The sequence below is a fragment of the Ictidomys tridecemlineatus genome, chromosome 6, assembly GCF_052094955.1.
Source record: "Ictidomys tridecemlineatus isolate mIctTri1 chromosome 6, mIctTri1.hap1, whole genome shotgun sequence".
Taxonomy (NCBI): Eukaryota; Metazoa; Chordata; class Mammalia; order Rodentia; family Sciuridae; genus Ictidomys; species Ictidomys tridecemlineatus.
Window position 1 is genome coordinate 122,381,753 of NC_135482.1, and position 19,530 is coordinate 122,401,282.

Consider the following 19,530-nt stretch of genomic DNA (forward strand, 5'->3'; position numbering starts at 1 on the left):
TACCTCATATATGTGGAATCATATATCATTTGTCTTTTTGTGACTACCTTATTTCATTTAGCTTAACATCCTCAAGATTAATTTCCTTCCTCCTTAAAGTGCTATTTTACTTTCCCACCAGGGTTTATTGCTTTCAGTTTATTCACATCCTTGCCAGTGCTTATCACCCTCCGTATACCCGACATTTCCCTAAATAGTAGTGGATGTGAGGTGGTATTTCATTGTTGTTTTAAAATGCTCAGTGTACTTTATTTCCCTAATGATTGGTGATATTTAGCAGATTTTCATGTAGTTATTGGCCATTTGTATATTTTCAGACATATAGCTTTTTTAAGACCTCTGTCACCTTTTTAAAATTAGATGATTTGTTGTTATATTATAGTTCTTTATATATTCTAGGTATTAACTCCTTTTCAAATACATACTTTGCAAATATATTCTTCTGTTCTATAGATTAGTTTTTCATCCTGTCAACAATGTCCTTTGATGCATAATAAAAGTTGTTGGTTTCCATGAAATCCAGGTTAGTTTTTCTTTTGTTGCCTGTGTTTTGGTATCATTTCCAAGAATCACTACCAAATCCAGTATCAGGAAGATTTACCCTGTGTTTTCTTCTAAGTTTCATAGTTTTACTAAAAAAAAGACTCCTAAAATTTAAAGCAGCCCTCTCAAACAAATGCCCATCTCCTTCTATGCCTCACCCACTGTCCTGTTACCCCAGATGGTAGCCAGTTATATTGGCCTCGTCTCACCTAGAGTAAAACACAATACAGAAATCCCTTATAGTCTCTGTTCACAATAGACACACCTCTTTGACAAATGTATTTAATCAATTTCCTGATGGCTGTGTACCCTGGTTGAGCATTATGAACATGAGGCTGAGGCTAAGGCCACGGATCCTTTCTCCCCTCCTTGCCCATACAAAATACTTATCAACCATTTCCTAGGGCTGGGGATGTAGCTCTGTATACTTGCCTAAAATGCTCAAGGCCCTGAGTTCTATCTCCAGCACCAGAAAAATCAATCAACCATCTCTCAGTGATAGTAAGTTTTAGTGATTTCTGTGATAGCCCAGCAGAAATCCATTTGTAGCTACAGAAGCAACTCATACATCAGTCGCTTCATCTTTATGGAAAGCACAAAATTCTTTGGCTACACAGTATTTCTGATAAAAGAAAATAAGTATCTTTCTGTCTATATTCTCTTCATCCCAAACCTTGGCCTGTGAGCCACCTCCCAAACCACACTGCCTTCCAGCTGCCCAGATGAACACTGCATCCTCTGTTGTCTGTTTTAACTGCCTCGCATTATGAAACTGGAATGGTTTAGCAGCCACATCATCGAGTACTGTCGGGGGAACTGCCCTAGCTGGGCCTTGAGTCACAAGGAGAAACTAAAACTTTGGTGCTATTGTCTCTTCAGGTGATAAATTGGGAGAACACGCTGCACATTCCATCCCAGGTCAAGCTGAGCCCCGAGGCAAGGGACCTCATCACCAAACTCTGCTGCTCTGCTGACTGCCGCCTGGGGCGGGATGGGGCAGATGACCTGAAGGCCCACCCTTTCTTCAGCTCCATCGACTTCTCCAGTGACATCCGGAAGCAGCCCGCCCCCTACGTTCCCACCATCAGCCACCCCATGGACACCTCAAATTTTGATCCCGTAGATGAAGAAAGCCCTTGGAATGAGAATAGTGAAGGCAGCACCAAGACCTGGGACACACTCACCTCCCCCAATAACAAGCACCCTGAGCATGCGTTTTACGAATTCACCTTCCGGAGGTTCTTTGATGACAATGGCTACCCCTTTAGATGCCCAAAGCCTTCAGGAGCAGAAGCTTCAAAGTCTGAGAATACAGATTTAGAAACTTCTGATCTGGTGGACCAGAGTGAAAGCTGCCAGCCGGTGTATGTGTAGGCTGTGACCAGGTGCCCACAGCTCCTGTCTTCAGAGCCCGGGAGCCGCAGCAGGTTCCTGAACAGGCAGATGGGACGTGCAGGGTGACTTTGTTTGCAATAAGTCTGTTGATTACTTCACTTGAAATTCTGGTCTTCACCAAGAAAACCCCAAACCAACAAGAAACTGAAAAAAAAAAAAGAGAGACTGAAGTCTTAGCAGATCTTCGTTTCTAGATTCTGTTTGATGGGTGTCAGGAAGGTTCAACAGGTCTTGGGATTGGCTTTGAGGGCCTTCACTGCATTAAAATAAGATTTTTAACAGTTTAGTACAGTTTAGAAAGAGCACTTATTTTGTTGATATCCAATTTTTCTTACTAAATTATAGGGATTAACTTCGACAAATCATGCTGCTGTTCTTTTCTACATTTGTATTTTATCCATAGCACTTGTTCACATTTAGGAAAAGACATAAAAACTGAAGAACATGTGATAAGAAATCTCTGTGCAATAATGTTTGAAAAAAAAAAAGATAAAGCTCTGCTCAGATGTCACGGAGACCATTTTATCCACACAATGGTTTTTGTTTTGTATTTTTTCCCACATTTCAAAATTGTGATATAATGTTAAAAGCTGCTTTTATTATAATTTTTTTTGCTTTTTGCATATTATAGTATAATAGAAAGTGTGAGCAAAGTGATATGGGTGTGATTTCAGGTGTCTGGCGTGTGGAAAGTACTGCATGAGCAGGGTTTTTCTATTATAAAATTACCGTATCTTGCCATTCACAGCAGGTCCTGTGAATATGTTTTTACTGAGTGTTTTTAAATGAGGTATTTTAGACAATGTGCTGATAATGTATTGTGTGGGTGAATTCTTCCTTATGATTGTATCCCTTTTTGTTTTGTTAAAGAAATGCAGATGTGTAACTGAGAAGTGATTTTTGTTTGTGTGTCTTGAGTATGATTGGATTCTTTGGGGAGTAAACATAAACATTTGTCATGTACTAAACTTATATACATCAAAAGGGATTAATTCAGCTATACCAAAACATTTTAAGTTAATCATAGATCTGTGTCTATTTCTTGCTCTTTTCATTCTTGGTATAGCTGGCATGTGGAATCCAGTAGCTACCCTACAACTTAACTTTTTCTCCAACAGCCCACACTGAGCTTAAATGAATATTATTCTTTCTGTTTTTAGACAGCTGAGATGAAATTGAACAATCTTATGGTTCTTTCCACATTTTTTTAGTGTGCTTTGAAGTATCTATCAAAGCTTGGTTTAAACAATTTATTTAGACAAATGTATTGTTTAAATCATTTAAACATTTTTCTAAATGTATTCTTTTGTAAAAAAGCAAAAATTCTTCAAAGTAACATTGGAATAAAAAAAAACAATTAAGCCATACATATTTTCTTAGATGTATAGGTGTATATATAACTATATAGATAAACACACAAAATATTCCTTATTTCAAATTAGTATGGTTCCTATTTAAAGTGATTTATATTTGAGTAAAAAGTTCAATTCTTTTTTGCTTTTTAAAAGAACTGATGCATCATATTTTTCATTATATTATTCCACATATTTTTTCCTTGAAGTTCTTAGTGTAATGTATCCATTATTTAGTATATATCTAGGCAACAACACTTACATAAGTTTATCAATGTCTAAAAAAACGATTCCTGTGTACTGGTTTACATTTGTATGAATGGCATATTCTGAAGTCTGCTGTGCTTGTATCATGACTTACAGTATTTTCTCTATTTTATAGTAATGCCATGTTGTTATTTACAGCGCTCTGACATACTTTCATGTGGTAGGTTCTTTCTCAGGAACTCAATTTAACTATTATTTATTGATATATCATTTGCCTTTGAAAAGCTTCTACTGGCACAATTTATTATTAAAATTTTGAGTCCAAATGCCTTAGTTGGTGTCAAGTTTTATTGGAATTTGTAAGATCTTGTCTTTATTAGTGTTTTATAACTCCCCACAAAACACACACACACACACACACACACACACACACACGTGATTCCCAAGTAGCCAAGTTAAAAACTACTGACAGAGTCACTGTCATGAGAGAATATGGAGAGATGTCTCCCAGACAAGGCTCTGTCTCAGAAAGGGCCTGGAACATGGAAAAAATGGATTTTCAGTCAGACACAAAGACCAAACCAGGCCATGGATCTGTGACCACCTTCTGTTCTATAAAATGGGGGTTAAATGCACTCTTTTTAGAGTTTTGAGTGGCATAAGCGGGATATCAAATATATATTTTTATAGATGATAAAATAAATCATGAATAGGAGCTAATTCCTCTGCATCATGATACAATTAAACTAAGGATGAGTGTAGCATCTACCTTTTCATTTAAAATGATCTATAGTATGAAAAAATTTGGAAAAGATTGATTTGTTTGTGCTAGCCTTTCAAATGGGTATAGTCATGGTTTAAAAATCAAGATATATGCCCACATTTGTAATCCCAACAACTCGGGAGGCTGAATAAGGAGGATTGCAAGTTTGAAGCCAGCCACAGCAACTTAGCAAGACCCTAAACAACTTATTGAGACCCTGCCTCAAAAAAAATAAAATAAATAAAAGGGACTGGGAGTAGCTCAATGGTAAAGCACCCCTGCATTCAATCCCCAGTATCAAAAAATATCAAAATATCTAAATGAATGTACAGAAAAATTTTGCTGTCATTCATCTTCCCACAGACAACAAATGATAGTAGTTTGTTGTGCATTCTGAGAGAAATGAAATCTTATATAGTACACAGTATAAGAAAAAGTGTATGTGTTCTTTATCACTGCCTACAGAAATATGAAACTGTTATACTTTTTTTTTTTTTGCAACTTTTTTCACTTGACAATGTACAATGTGTCTTGGCAACTATTTCAGCATGGAAACTTTTTTGCAGTGTTACTGATCAGACTCAGGGCAAACAGTCCTGTGGAGCTACATCCCAGCCCTCTTCATTTTTTATTATTACTGCATAGTATTCCATTGAGATGCTGTTATAATCAAAGCAGTCTCATATTGGTAAGCATTCAGTCACTTCTGATCTATTGCAGTGTTAGAATAACTAACCTCTTGTCATTTTATTTTTTTTTAATATTTTTAGTTGTAGATGGACACAATACCTTTATTTTTTGTTTGTTGAGTTTTTATTTTATGTGATCAAACCCTATGTGCCTCATGCATGCTAGGCAAGCACTCTACCAATGAGCCACAATCCCAGCCCTTATTGTCATTTTATATATGGAAAGTAAATATATAGGACAGACTCCTAGATGTGGAATTGTAAGGGCTAGGGTTGTGGCTCAGAGGAAGAGTACTCACCTAACATGCGTGAGGTACTGGGTTCGATCCTTAATACCACATAAAAATAAACTTATGTGTCCACCTAAAAGTGGAATTGCTAGATCAAAAATCAGGTTTATTTGCAATTTTTATTGCCAAACTGTCCCACACTGTTATTGGGAGAAAATACTCTATAGCCTTCTGCACCCCTCATTGCATATGCCAAGAAAGCAGGACCTGGTCTTTTACCTGGGCCATTTATCATGGTTTAGTTTGCAGTGAGCAGCTTGAAAGAAGAAGGTGTTCTTCAGGACAAAGAAGTTTGGATCCATCTGGGTCTAACACAGTGGGTCTTGTCCATTTGGGAGCAAGAGGAACTGACAAACATGTGAATATTCATGCTACCTGCTGTGCTATGAGAAAGTACTCTGTCTCTGATCCAGGAGTCTCGTCTCTTATCCCAGCATCTATGGAAGAATTAAGAGTAAAAATAAATCTCAGACCTGACAATAGGTATTGTGCCAATGTATACTCCCAATAGAATTAAATACTTGGGATCATTTGCCTACAGTTTACCAACCACACAATGTAGTATCAACCTTTTTGATCTTTGCCCATTGACTTTAAAAAAAAAATTACCTTGGTGTAATTTTACTTGATGTTTCTCTAATTTGGAAAAAAAAAATGAGTGTCTTTCTATATGCTTAACGTCCATCTAAATATCCCTAAAAGTAATAATCCTAATTTTATGTTTTGAGTGTTGATGTTCAGTGCTTACTTTGGAGAATCCCAGAAGATTTCTATTCCCTGCCAGGCTTGATGACATGCTGCCTGAAATCCCAGGGACTCAGGGGGTTCGACAGGAGGATCACAAGCTCAAGGCCAGCCTCAACAACCCTAAGCAATTTAATAAGACCCTGTCTCAAAAAAAAAAAAAAATGCAGGGATGGGGAACATAGAATATGATGAGTGGTTAAGTGCCCCTAGATTCAGTCCCCAGTATTAAAAAAAAAAAAGATTTCCATCCTCTTCATCTTCTCTTTTGATTAAAGTGAACTAATTGGGCTCACAGCCAGATAATAGATTACAGAGACAGACCTGCAGCATTTCTGCCAGATTCCATAGGAAAGGAAGCTTCTGCTCATGGCAGCACAAAGGCATAGCCAGGTTTGGCTTCTGCATATTTGTGGTCATGCTTGGGTGTGACTGGAGTGCATGGAGGGAAGAAATAGCTTATTGCATTCCTTTCAGTTTCCTTCACACTTTCATGCTATGTGTTTCTTGTCAAATATAAATGCAAGTCGTAAAGTCAAAAACATTAGCCAGTAGGGTAAGCTTCCTCCAAATCTTCTGTGATCTAAATCATTTTGCTTCTCCTGCTCTGCAGGTGCTGGGAATGGAACCCAGGGGGCCTTGTGCGTGCTAGGCAAGTGCTGTACCACTCAGCTTCACCCCCAACTCAAGTTGCATATTTTTAAATAGTTTGTCTAGTTCATCCTACTTTTTCCAGCTATGATTTGTAAGCCTCAGTACTTTTTTTTTTATATTCACACAAAGAATTGTATATATTTACCAGTTGCAATATAATATTTTGAAGTACATATACATTGAGGAATGACTAGCTGTTAACACGTGCATTATATAATATAGTCTCATCAACTAACAATTATTTCTACTAGCAAAATTCAGCATAATAAAAAAGATTAGCCAGGCACAGTGGTGCATGCCTACTAGGGAGACAAAAGATAGGAGGATCACCAGTTGGAAGTCAGCCTGGGCAACACTACATAGTGAAACCTGTCCCAAAAGTGGTTTTATTTTTTTCCTATTAAGTGCATATTTATAAGTAGTACTGTGCTAGTATTAACTACTGTATGTTGTTTCATCGGTAAAGAAGCTTTTGTCGTGGGTCATATAGTGCATGACTATAATCCCAGTTACTAAGGAGGCTGAGACTAAAGGGTTGCAAGTTCAGAGCCAGCCTCAACAACTTAGGAAAAACTTGTCTTAAAATAAAACAATAAATAATGGACTAGGGATGTAGTTCAGTGATAGTGTACTCCTTGGTTCTGTCCCCATTAGAAGGAAGGAAAGAAGGAAGGGAAAAAAAGAATATTTTCCTTAGTAAAATTTTCCATTTCCAAAACTAGAAGCCAAAAGATACTGGGGGAAAAAATCTATTCACCTTAGAAAGAAAAATCTATTGCAACTGGGGTGAAATACCCATGGCCTATTACTTAAGATAGAAAACTACCCTGAATGGCAACATGGTTCTGTTTCCAATTCACATCAAATGGCATTATATGTTTGTTTCAACCATTCGACATACTTTAGGAAACAAGAAAAGTCTATTGCTTTTATTAATATTTTTGCTTACTGTATTCTCTCTTCCTGATGTTCTAGGGTTCTTTGTTGTGGTGGTGGTTTTTCATTTAACTTCTCCTTTTCTTTCATTTTTAGAGAAAGTCCTTTAATCATTGTTTTAGGTTAGGTCTACTGTTGACAAATTTTGTTTTCCTTCATCCAAGAATGGGTTCATTTTCTCTCCCTTCCTGAAAAGTATTTCCACTGGCTATAGGATTCTAGGTTAAGGGTTCTTTCTTCTTTTTTCTTTTTTTTTTTTTTTCTTTCTTTCCTCTCTGTTTCAGCACTTGAAAAATAACAAGCCACTTCATTTTGTCTTTGGAAGAGAATCTATTGTTCTAATTATTTTTTCTCTAGAGATAGATAAAGTATTGCTTTTCTCTGGCAGTTTTCATGATTTTTTTTTTTCTTGGATTACCTTTCAGAAATTTGTGTACTTTGGACTTCTTCGTATTTATCCCATGTGTGGTTCACTCAGCTCAGCTTCTTGAATCTGTAGGTTCATTCTCTTGCCCAATTTGAAAAGTTTTCAGCTATTATTTCATTCATAGCAGTTTTATCCCCATGTCCCCTGCCTTTCCACTTTCATCTTAGAACTCCAATGGCACAATATAGAGCTTTGGTTATAATACTTGAGATTCAGTTCTTTTTCCTTTCTTTCTTTTTTCCAATCTGAGAAATTTCTGGGGTTTTTTTGTTTTGTTTTGTTTTGGTGGTGGTGCTGGGGATTGAACCCAGGGCCTTGTGTGTGCATGCGAAGCAAGTACTCTACTGTCTGAGCTATATCCCCAGCCCCAAATTTCTATTATTCTATATTACAGTTCACTGATTCTTTTTTTTTTTTTTTAGTTGTAATTGGACACAACACCTTTATTTCACTTTTTTATTTATTTATTTTTTTAATGTGGTGCTGAGGATCAAGCCCAGGGTCTCACAGCACTCTACCGCTGAGCCACAACCCCAGCCCCTAGTTCACTGATTCTTTCCTCTCACTTTCTTGAGCCTATCCATTGAGCTTTTCATTTTAGTTATTATGGTTTTTAGTTCTAAAATTTCCATTTAGAAATTCTATTTTTTTTTTCTTTACAGTGTCTGTTTCTTTGCTGAGCTTTTCTGTTTTCCTTTGTTCCTAGAGTATTTCTATTGTGCTCTGAAGCCTTGTTATGATGGCCACTTTTAAAATCTATGTAATTCTAACATCTCTGTCATCTTAGTGTGGTCATCCACTGATATTTTCCACTCAGTTTTGAGCTCTTCCTGGTATGATGACTGATTATTGATGGAAATTAATACATTTTTGTATTCTGAGACTTTTGATCTTCTGTTTTTGTTTTGTCTTTTGCAGTACTAGGGTTTGAACCCAGGGTCTCGCACATGCTAGGCAAGTACTCTGCCACTGAGCTACATCAGCTCTTTTTACATTTTATTTTGAGACAGACTCCTACTAAGTTGTCCAGATTGGCCTTAAACTTGCAATCCTCCGGCTTCATCCCCCTACTCCAGTAGCTAGGATTATGGGTATGAGCCACCACACCTGGCAAGGATCTTCAGTTTTCGCTGGCTTTCAGTGATGTTGCTTTGTAAGGAAAAGGTAGGCAGGTGACCTCAAAATTGCCTGAGAAGGTAGAAGATTCCACTCAGAAAAAGAAAAGAAGAAGGAGAAGAAGGAGACTCATTCTCTTTGACAGGGTCCTCAGAGAGGCCTCTTGTTACTACTGAACAGGGACGGGAGTGCCTGGAATCCATGTTGTGTCCACCACAGGGGCATGTCCTAATCACCACTTGACAATGGTAAGCAAAGTCTGGACTCTCCACTTGGCCTCCTCTGACACTGGCCTAGCAGGAAGTGAGAGCAACACCCCATTACTGCTGGACAGTTATCAAAATCCAGGCTCCTCACATTACTTTCTACTTAGACCTTCCAGAGGTAAGGCATTCACAGTCAATGAGGTTGTAAATCCCAGCTTCCTACTTTGGAATGCTCCGACATCACTCTGGCAGGAATTCAAGGCTTCCCGTTCAGTCCTTGCAAGCACGGGTTGACTGGAGTAGTGTAGCTATTGTCTCTCTCCCTTTCCTTGTCCTTTTGTTGGGACTCTTTGTCGATGCTGTGGGCATTTCTGGGTTGCTAACTTCTTCGCACCCAAGCCTGGTATAAAAAGGCAAAAAGAAAACCCAGAAAACCCATCCCCATGTCATTCCTCAGGTACAGAAGTTCCTAGCTGGTCTGCCTTCTTCTCCCCACTTCTTAGTGTCTTGTGTTTATATGAATTTTAGTTGTTCTTAGTGGAAGGAATAAGGAAAAATACATCTACCCCATCTTCCTGGAAGTAAAATTGGGTTTTGACTTCAATTTTAACTCTAATTAAAATTCTTAGTCATACCAGCCACATTTCATAGTGCAGAAGCTACATGCAGTTAATGGCTACCATTTTGTCTGAGAGGATCGATCTTTGCATTGACAAACATCTTGCTGAATCTGGAGACTAGTGCAAGCAAGGATTGTGACATCTGGGCAATGGAGAGTACACACTATTCCCCAGAGAGCAGGGTGGTCTGAAGATGTAGGGTGCATTCAACACTGTCAGGATCAGTTACATCTGGGCTTTATTCCTTTTCTGTTTTGTTGCTCCAACTACTTGGTCCCTCCAGCAATCACCAATTTTCTGATGACTCTTTAATCTGGCAACTAATGTATCTGAAAGTGGTTTCTGGTTTGTGTTGCTATAACAAAATACCACATGCTGGGTAATTTTTAATGAACAGAAATTTATTTTGTCACAGTTCTGGAGTCTGGGACAGCCAAGATCAAGGTGCCAGCATATAATGAGGACCTTCTTGCTGCATTATCGTGTTGTAGAAGGTAGAAAACAGGAAAAAGCGGCCAGACTCACCTTTTAATAAGAACATTAATCCCACCAACACGGGCAGGGCTCTCATAGACTAATCACCTCTCAAAGGCCCACTTCTTAATATTGTTACAATGTCAATTAAACTTCAGAACTGGGCATGGTACCATAAGCCTCTAGGCCTAGCATTCAGAAGGCTGAGGTGGGAGGTCTGGAACCTGGAAATTCAAGACCAGACTAGGCAGCCTATCAAAAAAAGAGGGAACAAACATCCAAACTTTAGCATAAATCATGATAGCTTAACCATATATAATAAAAATAACATACATATGGTATGCCCACCCTCTCCTAAAGACAGCACCCATCAATCAAGGCACACTTGACCAAACCCAGAGTTAGCCTCAAAATCCAGCTCAGCTCTCAGAGCAGGTCTTATTAATTGATCAAACTAAGCACCTGAGATAAAATCTACTTGCCACTCTTGGAGTAACCTCTTAATGTCCCCTCTTCTCCCTTGCTCCTGATCTCTCTGAGTTCCTATCAAAGTCTCAACTCATTTCATTTTCCCCTGACCCCAGCACCAATGAGATCAACTTTGTCTTGTTCTTTGTTTTACATTTATGCCTCTGTACTCTTTAAATCCTGAGTCCTGGGCCTTGATTCTGAGTCTAACTTCTATAACTTTGGTTAAGTTAGAATTTATGCCAGGTTCTAATGGGGCAGAGGGAGTCTGAATTGGTGGTTTTACACTAGTGTCTGAGTTTAGAGCTGGTTTCCAAGAAGTGTCTCAGCAGTGGGTGAGGTGAGACTCACCTGTAGTATCAGAGCACCTGTTCTTATTTTTTCTACTTTTTGTTAGGTAAAAAAAAAAAAAAAAAAGACATTCTGCTAGCACAACAAGTTTAAAGATCACTCATTAAGTGATTGGTACTATCTTTTTTTTGGTGGTGGTGGTGCTGGGGATACTATCTTTTGTGTTTAAAATTCTTCATTTTATAAATATAGTTAAGTGTATACCATTTTTTATTAAATTGTTTATTTATTCTAATTTGTTATACACAATGGCAGAATGCAATTCATTTCATATTATACATATAGAGCACAATTTTTCAAGTCACTGATTGTACACAAAGTATTTTTATACCATTCTTGTCTTCATACATGTACTTAGGGTAATGATATCCATCTCATCCCACCATCATTTCTACCCCCTTGACCTCTCCCTTCCCCTCCCTATCTAAAATTCCTCCATTCCTCCCATGCCCCCTCTGCCCCATCACCATTTTGAGTCAGCATCCTTATATCAAAGAAAACATTGCCTTTGTTTTTTTGGAATTGGCTTACTTCACTTAGCATTATCTTCTCTAACTCCATCCATTTACCTGCAAATGTCATGATTTTATTCTCTTTTAATGCTGAGTAATGTCCCATTGTGTATACATACCAAAGTTTCCCTATGCATTCATATATTGAAGGACATTTAAGCTGGTTCAACAATTTAGCTATTGTGAATTGTGCTGCTATAAATATTAATATGGCTGTGTCCCTGTAGTATGTTGTTTTTAAGTCCTTTGGGTATAAACCGAGAAGTGAAATAGCTGGGTCAAATGGTGGTTCCATTCCAAGTTTTCCAAGGATTCTCCATACTGCTTTCCATATTGGCTGCACCAATTTGCAGTCCCACCAACAATGTATGAGTGTGCCTTTTCCCCACATCCTCTCCAACACTTATGTTGTTTGTATCCTTAATAGCTGCCATTCTGACTGGAGTGAGATGAAATCTTAGAGTAGTTTTGATTTGCATTTCTCTAATTGCTAGAGATGTTGAACATTTTTTCATGCTTGCATACATCATTTTTTTAAAGTTACAGCCCAGCACTATTTCCTTTCCTGGGAAGTAACCTCACTTTTTTTTTTTTTTTTTTTTTTTTTGGTACAGGGTTTGAACCCAGGGGCCCAGGGGTGGTTACCCTGAGCCACATTCCGAGCCTCTTTTATTTATTTATTTATTTATTAAAGAGAGAGTGAGAGAGGAGAAAGAGAGATAGAGAGAATTTTTATTTTTTTTATTTATTTTTTTTTTTTTTTAGTTCTCGGCGGACACAACATCTTTGTTGGTATGTGGTGCTGAGGATCGAACCCGGGCCACACGCATGCCAGGCGAGCGCACTACCGCTTGAGCCACATCCCCAGCCCTTTATTTATTTTTTAAACATTTTAAAAATGTTTAAAATACATTATTTTTTAGTTGTAGATGTACACAATACCTTCATTTTATTTATTTATGTAGTGTAAGGTTCAAACCCAGTGCCTCACACATGCTAGGCAAGCGCTGTACCACTGAACCACAGCCCCAACACTGCCCCTTTTATTTTTTATTTTGAGACAGGTTCTCTCCAAGTTGCTTATAGCCTCACTAAGTTGCTGAGGCTGGCTTTGAACTTGCAATCCTTCTGTCTCAGTCTCCTGATCCATTGGGATTACAAGTGTATACCACTACACCCAGTGACCTCACTACTATTCTAAACCTAAAAGACTTGTTAACTTTTTTATTTTGTCCAGTTTTTTACTTGTTATTAGAATGGAGTGGTGACTGTTTAGCTCCTATATACTGAACCAAAACAGGGATTTCTGAAAAGAGATTTAAAAAAAAAAAATGATATAAACACAGAATTGGAGAAAAGACAATAGCAACACAATTTTTCTTTTAATATTTTATTTTTTAGTTATAGTTGGACACAATACCTTTATTTTTTTTAAATTTAATTTTATATGGTGCTGAGAATCAAACCCAGGGCCTCGCATGTGCTAGGTGAGCGCTCTACCACTGAGCCACAACCCCAACCTGCAACACCATTTTTTCTTAAAGAGAAACTTTTTTTTTTTAGTTGTTGATAGATCTTATTATTTATTTATATGTGGTGCTAAGAAATACCCAGTGCCTCACACATGCCAGGCAAGTGCACTACCACTAAGCCCCAGCCCCAGCCCCAAAAACAACACAATTATAGGAGTTTGAACATAGATGGTTGAACTCAAGAATTATGAGTCCTAAGCAGAAATCAAAAAAAGTTAAGAACTCTCCCAGTTTATTCCATAAAATCCTTGAAAGGCTCAGAAAATGGCAGTACCTAGAACCTGGCATATGTGAAAAGATTGCTACAATGAGGAGGATTAGCTAACAGTCTAGTTATGGTTTAGATATAGGTGTCCCCAAAAGACGATGCAAGAAGTTTTAGAAAAGAAATGATTGGGTTACAAGAGCCTTAACCCAATCAGGGAATTAATCACCTGATGGGATGGAGCAGTAACTGAAGGCAGGTGGATTGTGGCTGGAGGAGGTGGGGCACTGGGAGCGTGGCCTTGGGCATATTTGTATCTGGCAAGTGGAGATCTCTATACTACCTGATCATTATGTGAGCTGCTTCCCTTACCAGACTTTTAGGCCACGGATGTCCTGCCTCACCTTGAACCCCAAGGAATGGAGCCTGCCGAAACATCTGAAATCGTGAACCCCCAAATAAACTTTTTCTCCCCTAAAATTGTAAGGTCTTTTAGTTACAACAGAGAAAAAGCTGGAAAAGCTGATAAAACAAGTCTGTTACCCGGCTCATCTCCCAGCTTTTGTCAAACAAGTAACGGTCTCCAGCCGGAAAAAAGACGGGAAAGGTGTTGTCTAACGATGATGAACTGGAGGGTCACTACCACAGCTGCAGTTACTACCCAGAGGTTTAGGCAGAACTACGGGACTGTCCAGAGTGGAATCAAGTGGATATATGCATATTCAATTCATACCCCTCTCCTCCAACCTAACTCCTAGCAACAAGACCTTCATCCTCTGGGCAGAAGATCAGTGGTCTTCTCTGTGGCCTATGATTCCAGATGTTCCTATAAGGAAAGACTTGAAAATATTGGTATCAAGATCCTTCAACCATAGGGCCCTGCAAGATTGCCTTACGCTGAAGCTTCAGCCACACATTGGAACATCCAGGTGGCATTGAGTACCCAGCTCTCAGGAAAAAATGCTATGAATGTCCCACTCAAACAGACTCATGAAAATCCAATCTCTAATGTGAGGTATTAAGAGGGTGAGAACTTAACTGACTGTGGTATTTGAGGGTGGAAACTTTGGTAAGTAATGAAGATTAAATGAAGTCCTGAGGTGGTAGGACTCTAATCTCATGGCATTATACCTTTAGAATCTAATGGCTTTTGATATGGTTATGATAGCAGGTATTCCCCAAAAGCTCTGAATTAACACAGGAATATTCAGAGGTGAAATGATCAGATTATGAGAGCTATAACCTAATCAGTCAATACTAGTTTGAATGGACTAACTAGGTGGTAACTGTAGGCAGGTAAACCATAAATGGAGGAGGTGGGTTACTGAGGATGGGCCCTGAAAGGACGCATCTTCCCTGCAGCCTCTTTCTTTGCTCTCTCTGCTTGCTGGCTGCCATGAGCAGAGCGGTGCTACTCTGCCTTGCCCTGGTACCAAGATCTTCTACCTTACCTCAGGACCAGAGTGATGGAGTCAGCTGACCATGGACTCAATCTCTGAAACTATGAGCCAAAATGAACTTTTCTTCCTCTAAGTTGGTCTTATTGGATACTTTGATGATAGAAATTAGCTCAGCTTTGTAATCTAATGACACTGTGGCTTTATAAGATTAGGAGACACCTGAGCTAAGATACTCGTTCTATATGATGTTACGTATCACCTCAGGAGTCTAGAGGAGGACCTCATCAGATGCTGCCTGATCTTGAACTTCCCACTCTTCAAAATCACACATCAAATAAACATCTTTTCCTTATAAATTATCCAGTTTGTGGTATTCAGTTATAACAACAGAAATGAACTAAGAGATAAATCTCTGAGAACTAATATGAACCTAAAGGAAGCTTCTAATATGAATTATGCTGACAAAAAAACCACAGAGAGACAAACAAATAAAAAATACACCCCAGGGGCTGGGGTTGTGGCTCAGCAGTAGAGCACTTGCCTAGCATGTATGAGGCCCTGGGTTCAATCCTCAGCACCACATAAAAATAAATAAATAAATGAAGGTATTGTGTCCAACTACAACTAAAAACAATATTTAAAAAAAGTACACCCTGAATGAAGGAGACTATGGAAGGAGAAGAAAGCTTCAACAAATTATCAATGATATTTTCAAAATGACAAGAGTAGTTGTTACACAGTAAATCTGCACATTTACAATAGCAGTTATTTCATTTTAAAAAATTATCTTACTCAGAATTCTGAGGCAGGAGGATCACAAATTTGAGGTCGGCCTGGGCAACTTAGCAAGACTCTGTCTCATCAAAAGGAGAGGGGAGATATAGCTCAGTGGCAAAGCACTTACGGACTCAGTTCCCAGTAGCTCAAAAATAAGAATCTCATAATTCAGCATTGCTTCTTATCATATCACACCTGTTAAATTCCCTTCTCAAGGTAATGGGATCATAATTTTTCTTGTGATAAAATATTTAATAGTATCCTTGAAGTCTACTGAAAATATGACTTAAAAACAATTTACCTAAGAATGACATTTGCCCTGACTTAACTGTAGTATTGAAAAGGGCCCAACTGGGCTGGGGTTGTGGCTCAGCGGTAGAGTGCTCACCCCACACGCACGGGACCCTGGTTTCTATCCTCAGCACCACATAAAAAATAAGTGAGTTTTAAAAAAAAAGGTACAACTGTTTAACATTTGGCAAATGATCTTGTTTTATTTCATTATCTTTCTCATTCATAATGATTTTTTTTAAAAATTTACTTGAGTTGGAAACTAAACAATGAGGAAACATTTTTTCCTTTTTGCCTAATAAATAGTGCTTAAGTGTTATAATGCATTTTAGAGTATCTACAGCTTGTCTGAATAGTAATGTTGAGATATGAATTATCATTCTTCTATAATGTTTAAAAATCTCATTTTAGTTATTATCAAGAGAAAAGTGATCTCTTTTTATTTGTGATAGTTGCACAGAGTCAACTGTTGAAAAATTGAGATTATAGAATACTGTCCAAAGCTATACTATACCCAGATTTTATATACATTAAAATTATTTTACAAAAAGGTATATAAAAAGAGTAGATGTTACAACCTCAAAACAAAAGCAGGATACTATTTTTAAAAATAATATTTAGAGAGCTGGGGTTATGGCTCAGAGGTAGAGCACTCATCTGGCATTCGTGAGGCACTGGGTTAGATCCTCGGCACCACATAAAAATTAAAAAAAAAAAAGATATTGTGTCCACCTAAAATAATATTATTATATTAATAATAATAATAATAATATAATAATAATATTCAGAGAACAAGAGAACCTTTTGAAAAGGTTAATTAAAAAAATAATGATAACATAAAAATGAAAATATTAATAGAAATTTAGAAAATAAAGTTAAGGAACTCTTACACACACACACACACACACACACACACACAAATGTACCAAAAATGAAGAAAGGGAAAATCAGAAGATAAGTCCATGTCTACTGTCTACACTGGAGAAGTTTCATAAAAAGCAAAAAAATTTCAAGTGGAATTAAGGAAATCATAAATTCAATAATTCAGGAAAATATCCCAAAGCTAACAGGCATGTTTCTAGACTAAAAGGGGCCTAAAATGCCTCAATATAATGGCTAAAAAGAAACACATACATGTTGAGAGCCACAGCCGAAGGGGCCCCAGCTGCCAGCAAACTTCCAGCTGCCGGCTGATGATTGGCTCACAGCAGCCCCAGCAACATCTAGCTGATTGGCTCCTCTGTGGTGATGCTCATTGGAGATGCTCATTGAGCTGTTTCCCGACCCTTTCAGGCTGCCAGCTGATGATTGGCTCACAGCGGCCCCAGCAACATCTAGCTGATTGGCTCCTCTGTGGTGATGCTAATTGGGCTGTTTCCCTGCCCTTTCAGACCACGGAGCTGCTCATTGGGGGACTTCTTTGGCTCCGTCCACGCGACCAGCCAATCAGCCTCAAGAGCAGGAGGATGGTGGGAGGTGGAGGCTGGTGGTTGTGAGAGAGGCTTGTGGGAAGCTGGTAGTGGCAGTTGGGCTCTGAGGGTTTTTCCTGAGGAGCTGTTTTGTTTGGCGTGTGTGGTTCTAAAAATAAAGTTAGTTTCTTTTGACAAGTGGCTCCTGAATTGTGCCCAGCCAGACTGCAGCATTTGGTGAGCTGCATGGGGAACGACTGAGGGTAAGTAAACTGCTCGCCCCTGAGGGCAGGGCGAGAGGATGAGTAGCCATTTTAAGAGTCCTCTTTTGTTTTGCTTCACTTTTGTTTTAAGTTGCCTGTCCCTGGAGATGTGTAAGATGGAAGAAAAACCTCTCACATCTGAGGAACAGATAGAGAGAAAGGACGGATGGACATTTCAGGATGATAGAAAGGCTATAATGATTTTCTGTTGTTCCAATTTTGTTTCATTCTGTTTCAGTTTTGTTTGGCGTTATCTTCTTGGGTTGTATTATAGTTATAGTAGAAATACTCAAGTAAAAGAAAAGGTCTCTCGAGCTGGTCAGACAGAGAAAAAAATTCAAGTAAAAAAGAAGGTCTCTCGAGCTAGTCAGACAGAGGAAAAAATTCAATTAAAAGAGAAGGCCTCTCAAGCTAGTCAGACAGAGAAAGAAAGTTTAGAGCAGAAAAGCCATCAGGGGGAAAGTTACAACAGGAGACTGCTACTAACACCTTTCTATCACCAGAGGGCGTGAGTGTCCAACCAATAGCACCACCTCTACAGGAGACTGCTACTAACACCTTTCTATCACCAGAGGACGTAAGTGTCCAACTAACAAGGCCACCTCCATATGCTGGGAGGCCCCCAACCCCCGCAGTTGATAGTTGGGATCCTGAGACAAGATCTCAAATATTAACATGCCCTGTATTTGAGGCAGGAGGGCAGCGAGTTCACCATGCTTTAAATTTCAAAACAGTGAAGCAGCTAAAAGAGGCTGTAACAACCTATGGTCCTCAAGCACCCTTCACTGTAAGCATGGTCGAATCCATTAACAACTTGAACATGACGCCAGCAGATTGGGCTAATATGTGTAAAGCTGTGCTAAATGGAGGACAATACCTGTTACGGAAGGTTGCCAATGAGGAATTTTGCAAGGAGACGGCTAGGCGAAATGCAGCAGCTGGGTTATCCTCAGAAAAATCTAGATATGTTGTTAGGAAAGGGACCTTATGGGGATCAGCAGCAACAAATTGCATATGATCCTCGTGTGTACACACAAATTGCTGGAGATGCAATTAAGGCATGGAAGACTTTACAAGGACATGGAGGTTTACAAGGTCAATTATCTAAGGTAATACAAGGAGCTAATGAACCTTATGCTGAATTTGTAGATAGGCTTATTCAAACAGCTACCAGAGTTTTTGGGAATACAGAACAAGCAATGCCATTACTAAAACAACTGGCTTATGAGCAAGCGAATCGTTGGTGCAGAGATATCATTAGACCATGAAAACATGAAGATTTAAACACATCTATTAAATTATGTAGAGACATTAATGAACAAGAGCAAGTCGTAGCAGCTGCAGTAAAACAGGCTTTAGATGCCAGAGACATTAATGAACAAGGGCAAATTGTCGCAGCTGCAATAAAACAGGCTTTAGATGCCAGGCCAAGAACATACTACAATTGTGAACAAACAGGACATTTTAAAAGGAATTGCCCCATAGGAGAAGGGTTTAACAAAACTAGGTATCAAAGGAGTAGAATACCGGGTATTTGCCCACGATGCCGTAGAGGGAGACATTGGGCTAATGAATGCCGTTCTCAGACCACCATAGAGGGTACTCCATTATCAAAAAATGAACAAGGACCAAGTGTTTATCCACGATATCGTGGAGAAAGGCATCGGGCTCCGTTGCCAAAAAATGGACAGGGGGGCCCAATGTTCCGGGGCCCAAAACCACAAATATACGGAGCACTGGAGGAACCCAGCAACCCCATCAGGGTAGTGCCCAGGACACATTTTCCATCAGATCCCTCATCAGACAAACCAGAGGGAGCGCAGGGTTGGACATGTGCGCCTCTGCCAGAGCAGTACTAACTCCAGAGATGGGAGTTCAAATCATTCTCACAGGGGTAAAAGGACCT

The 19,530-nt window shown here is 38.8% G+C and overlaps 1 protein-coding gene across 1 annotated transcript in view; it reads left to right on the top strand.

The window, feature by feature from the left end:
- Nucleotides 1-3,823, top strand: part of Lats2 (large tumor suppressor kinase 2) — a 72,839-nt gene extending 69,016 nt beyond the window's left edge. The window contains exon 8 of the mRNA XM_078015695.1: nt 1,423-3,823. Coding sequence (XP_077871821.1) covers nt 1,423-1,917 — 495 coding nt within the window. The 3' untranslated portion in view covers nt 1,918-3,823. The remainder of the gene's footprint in view (nt 1-1,422) is intronic.
- Nucleotides 3,824-19,530: the final 15,707 nt, after the last annotated feature.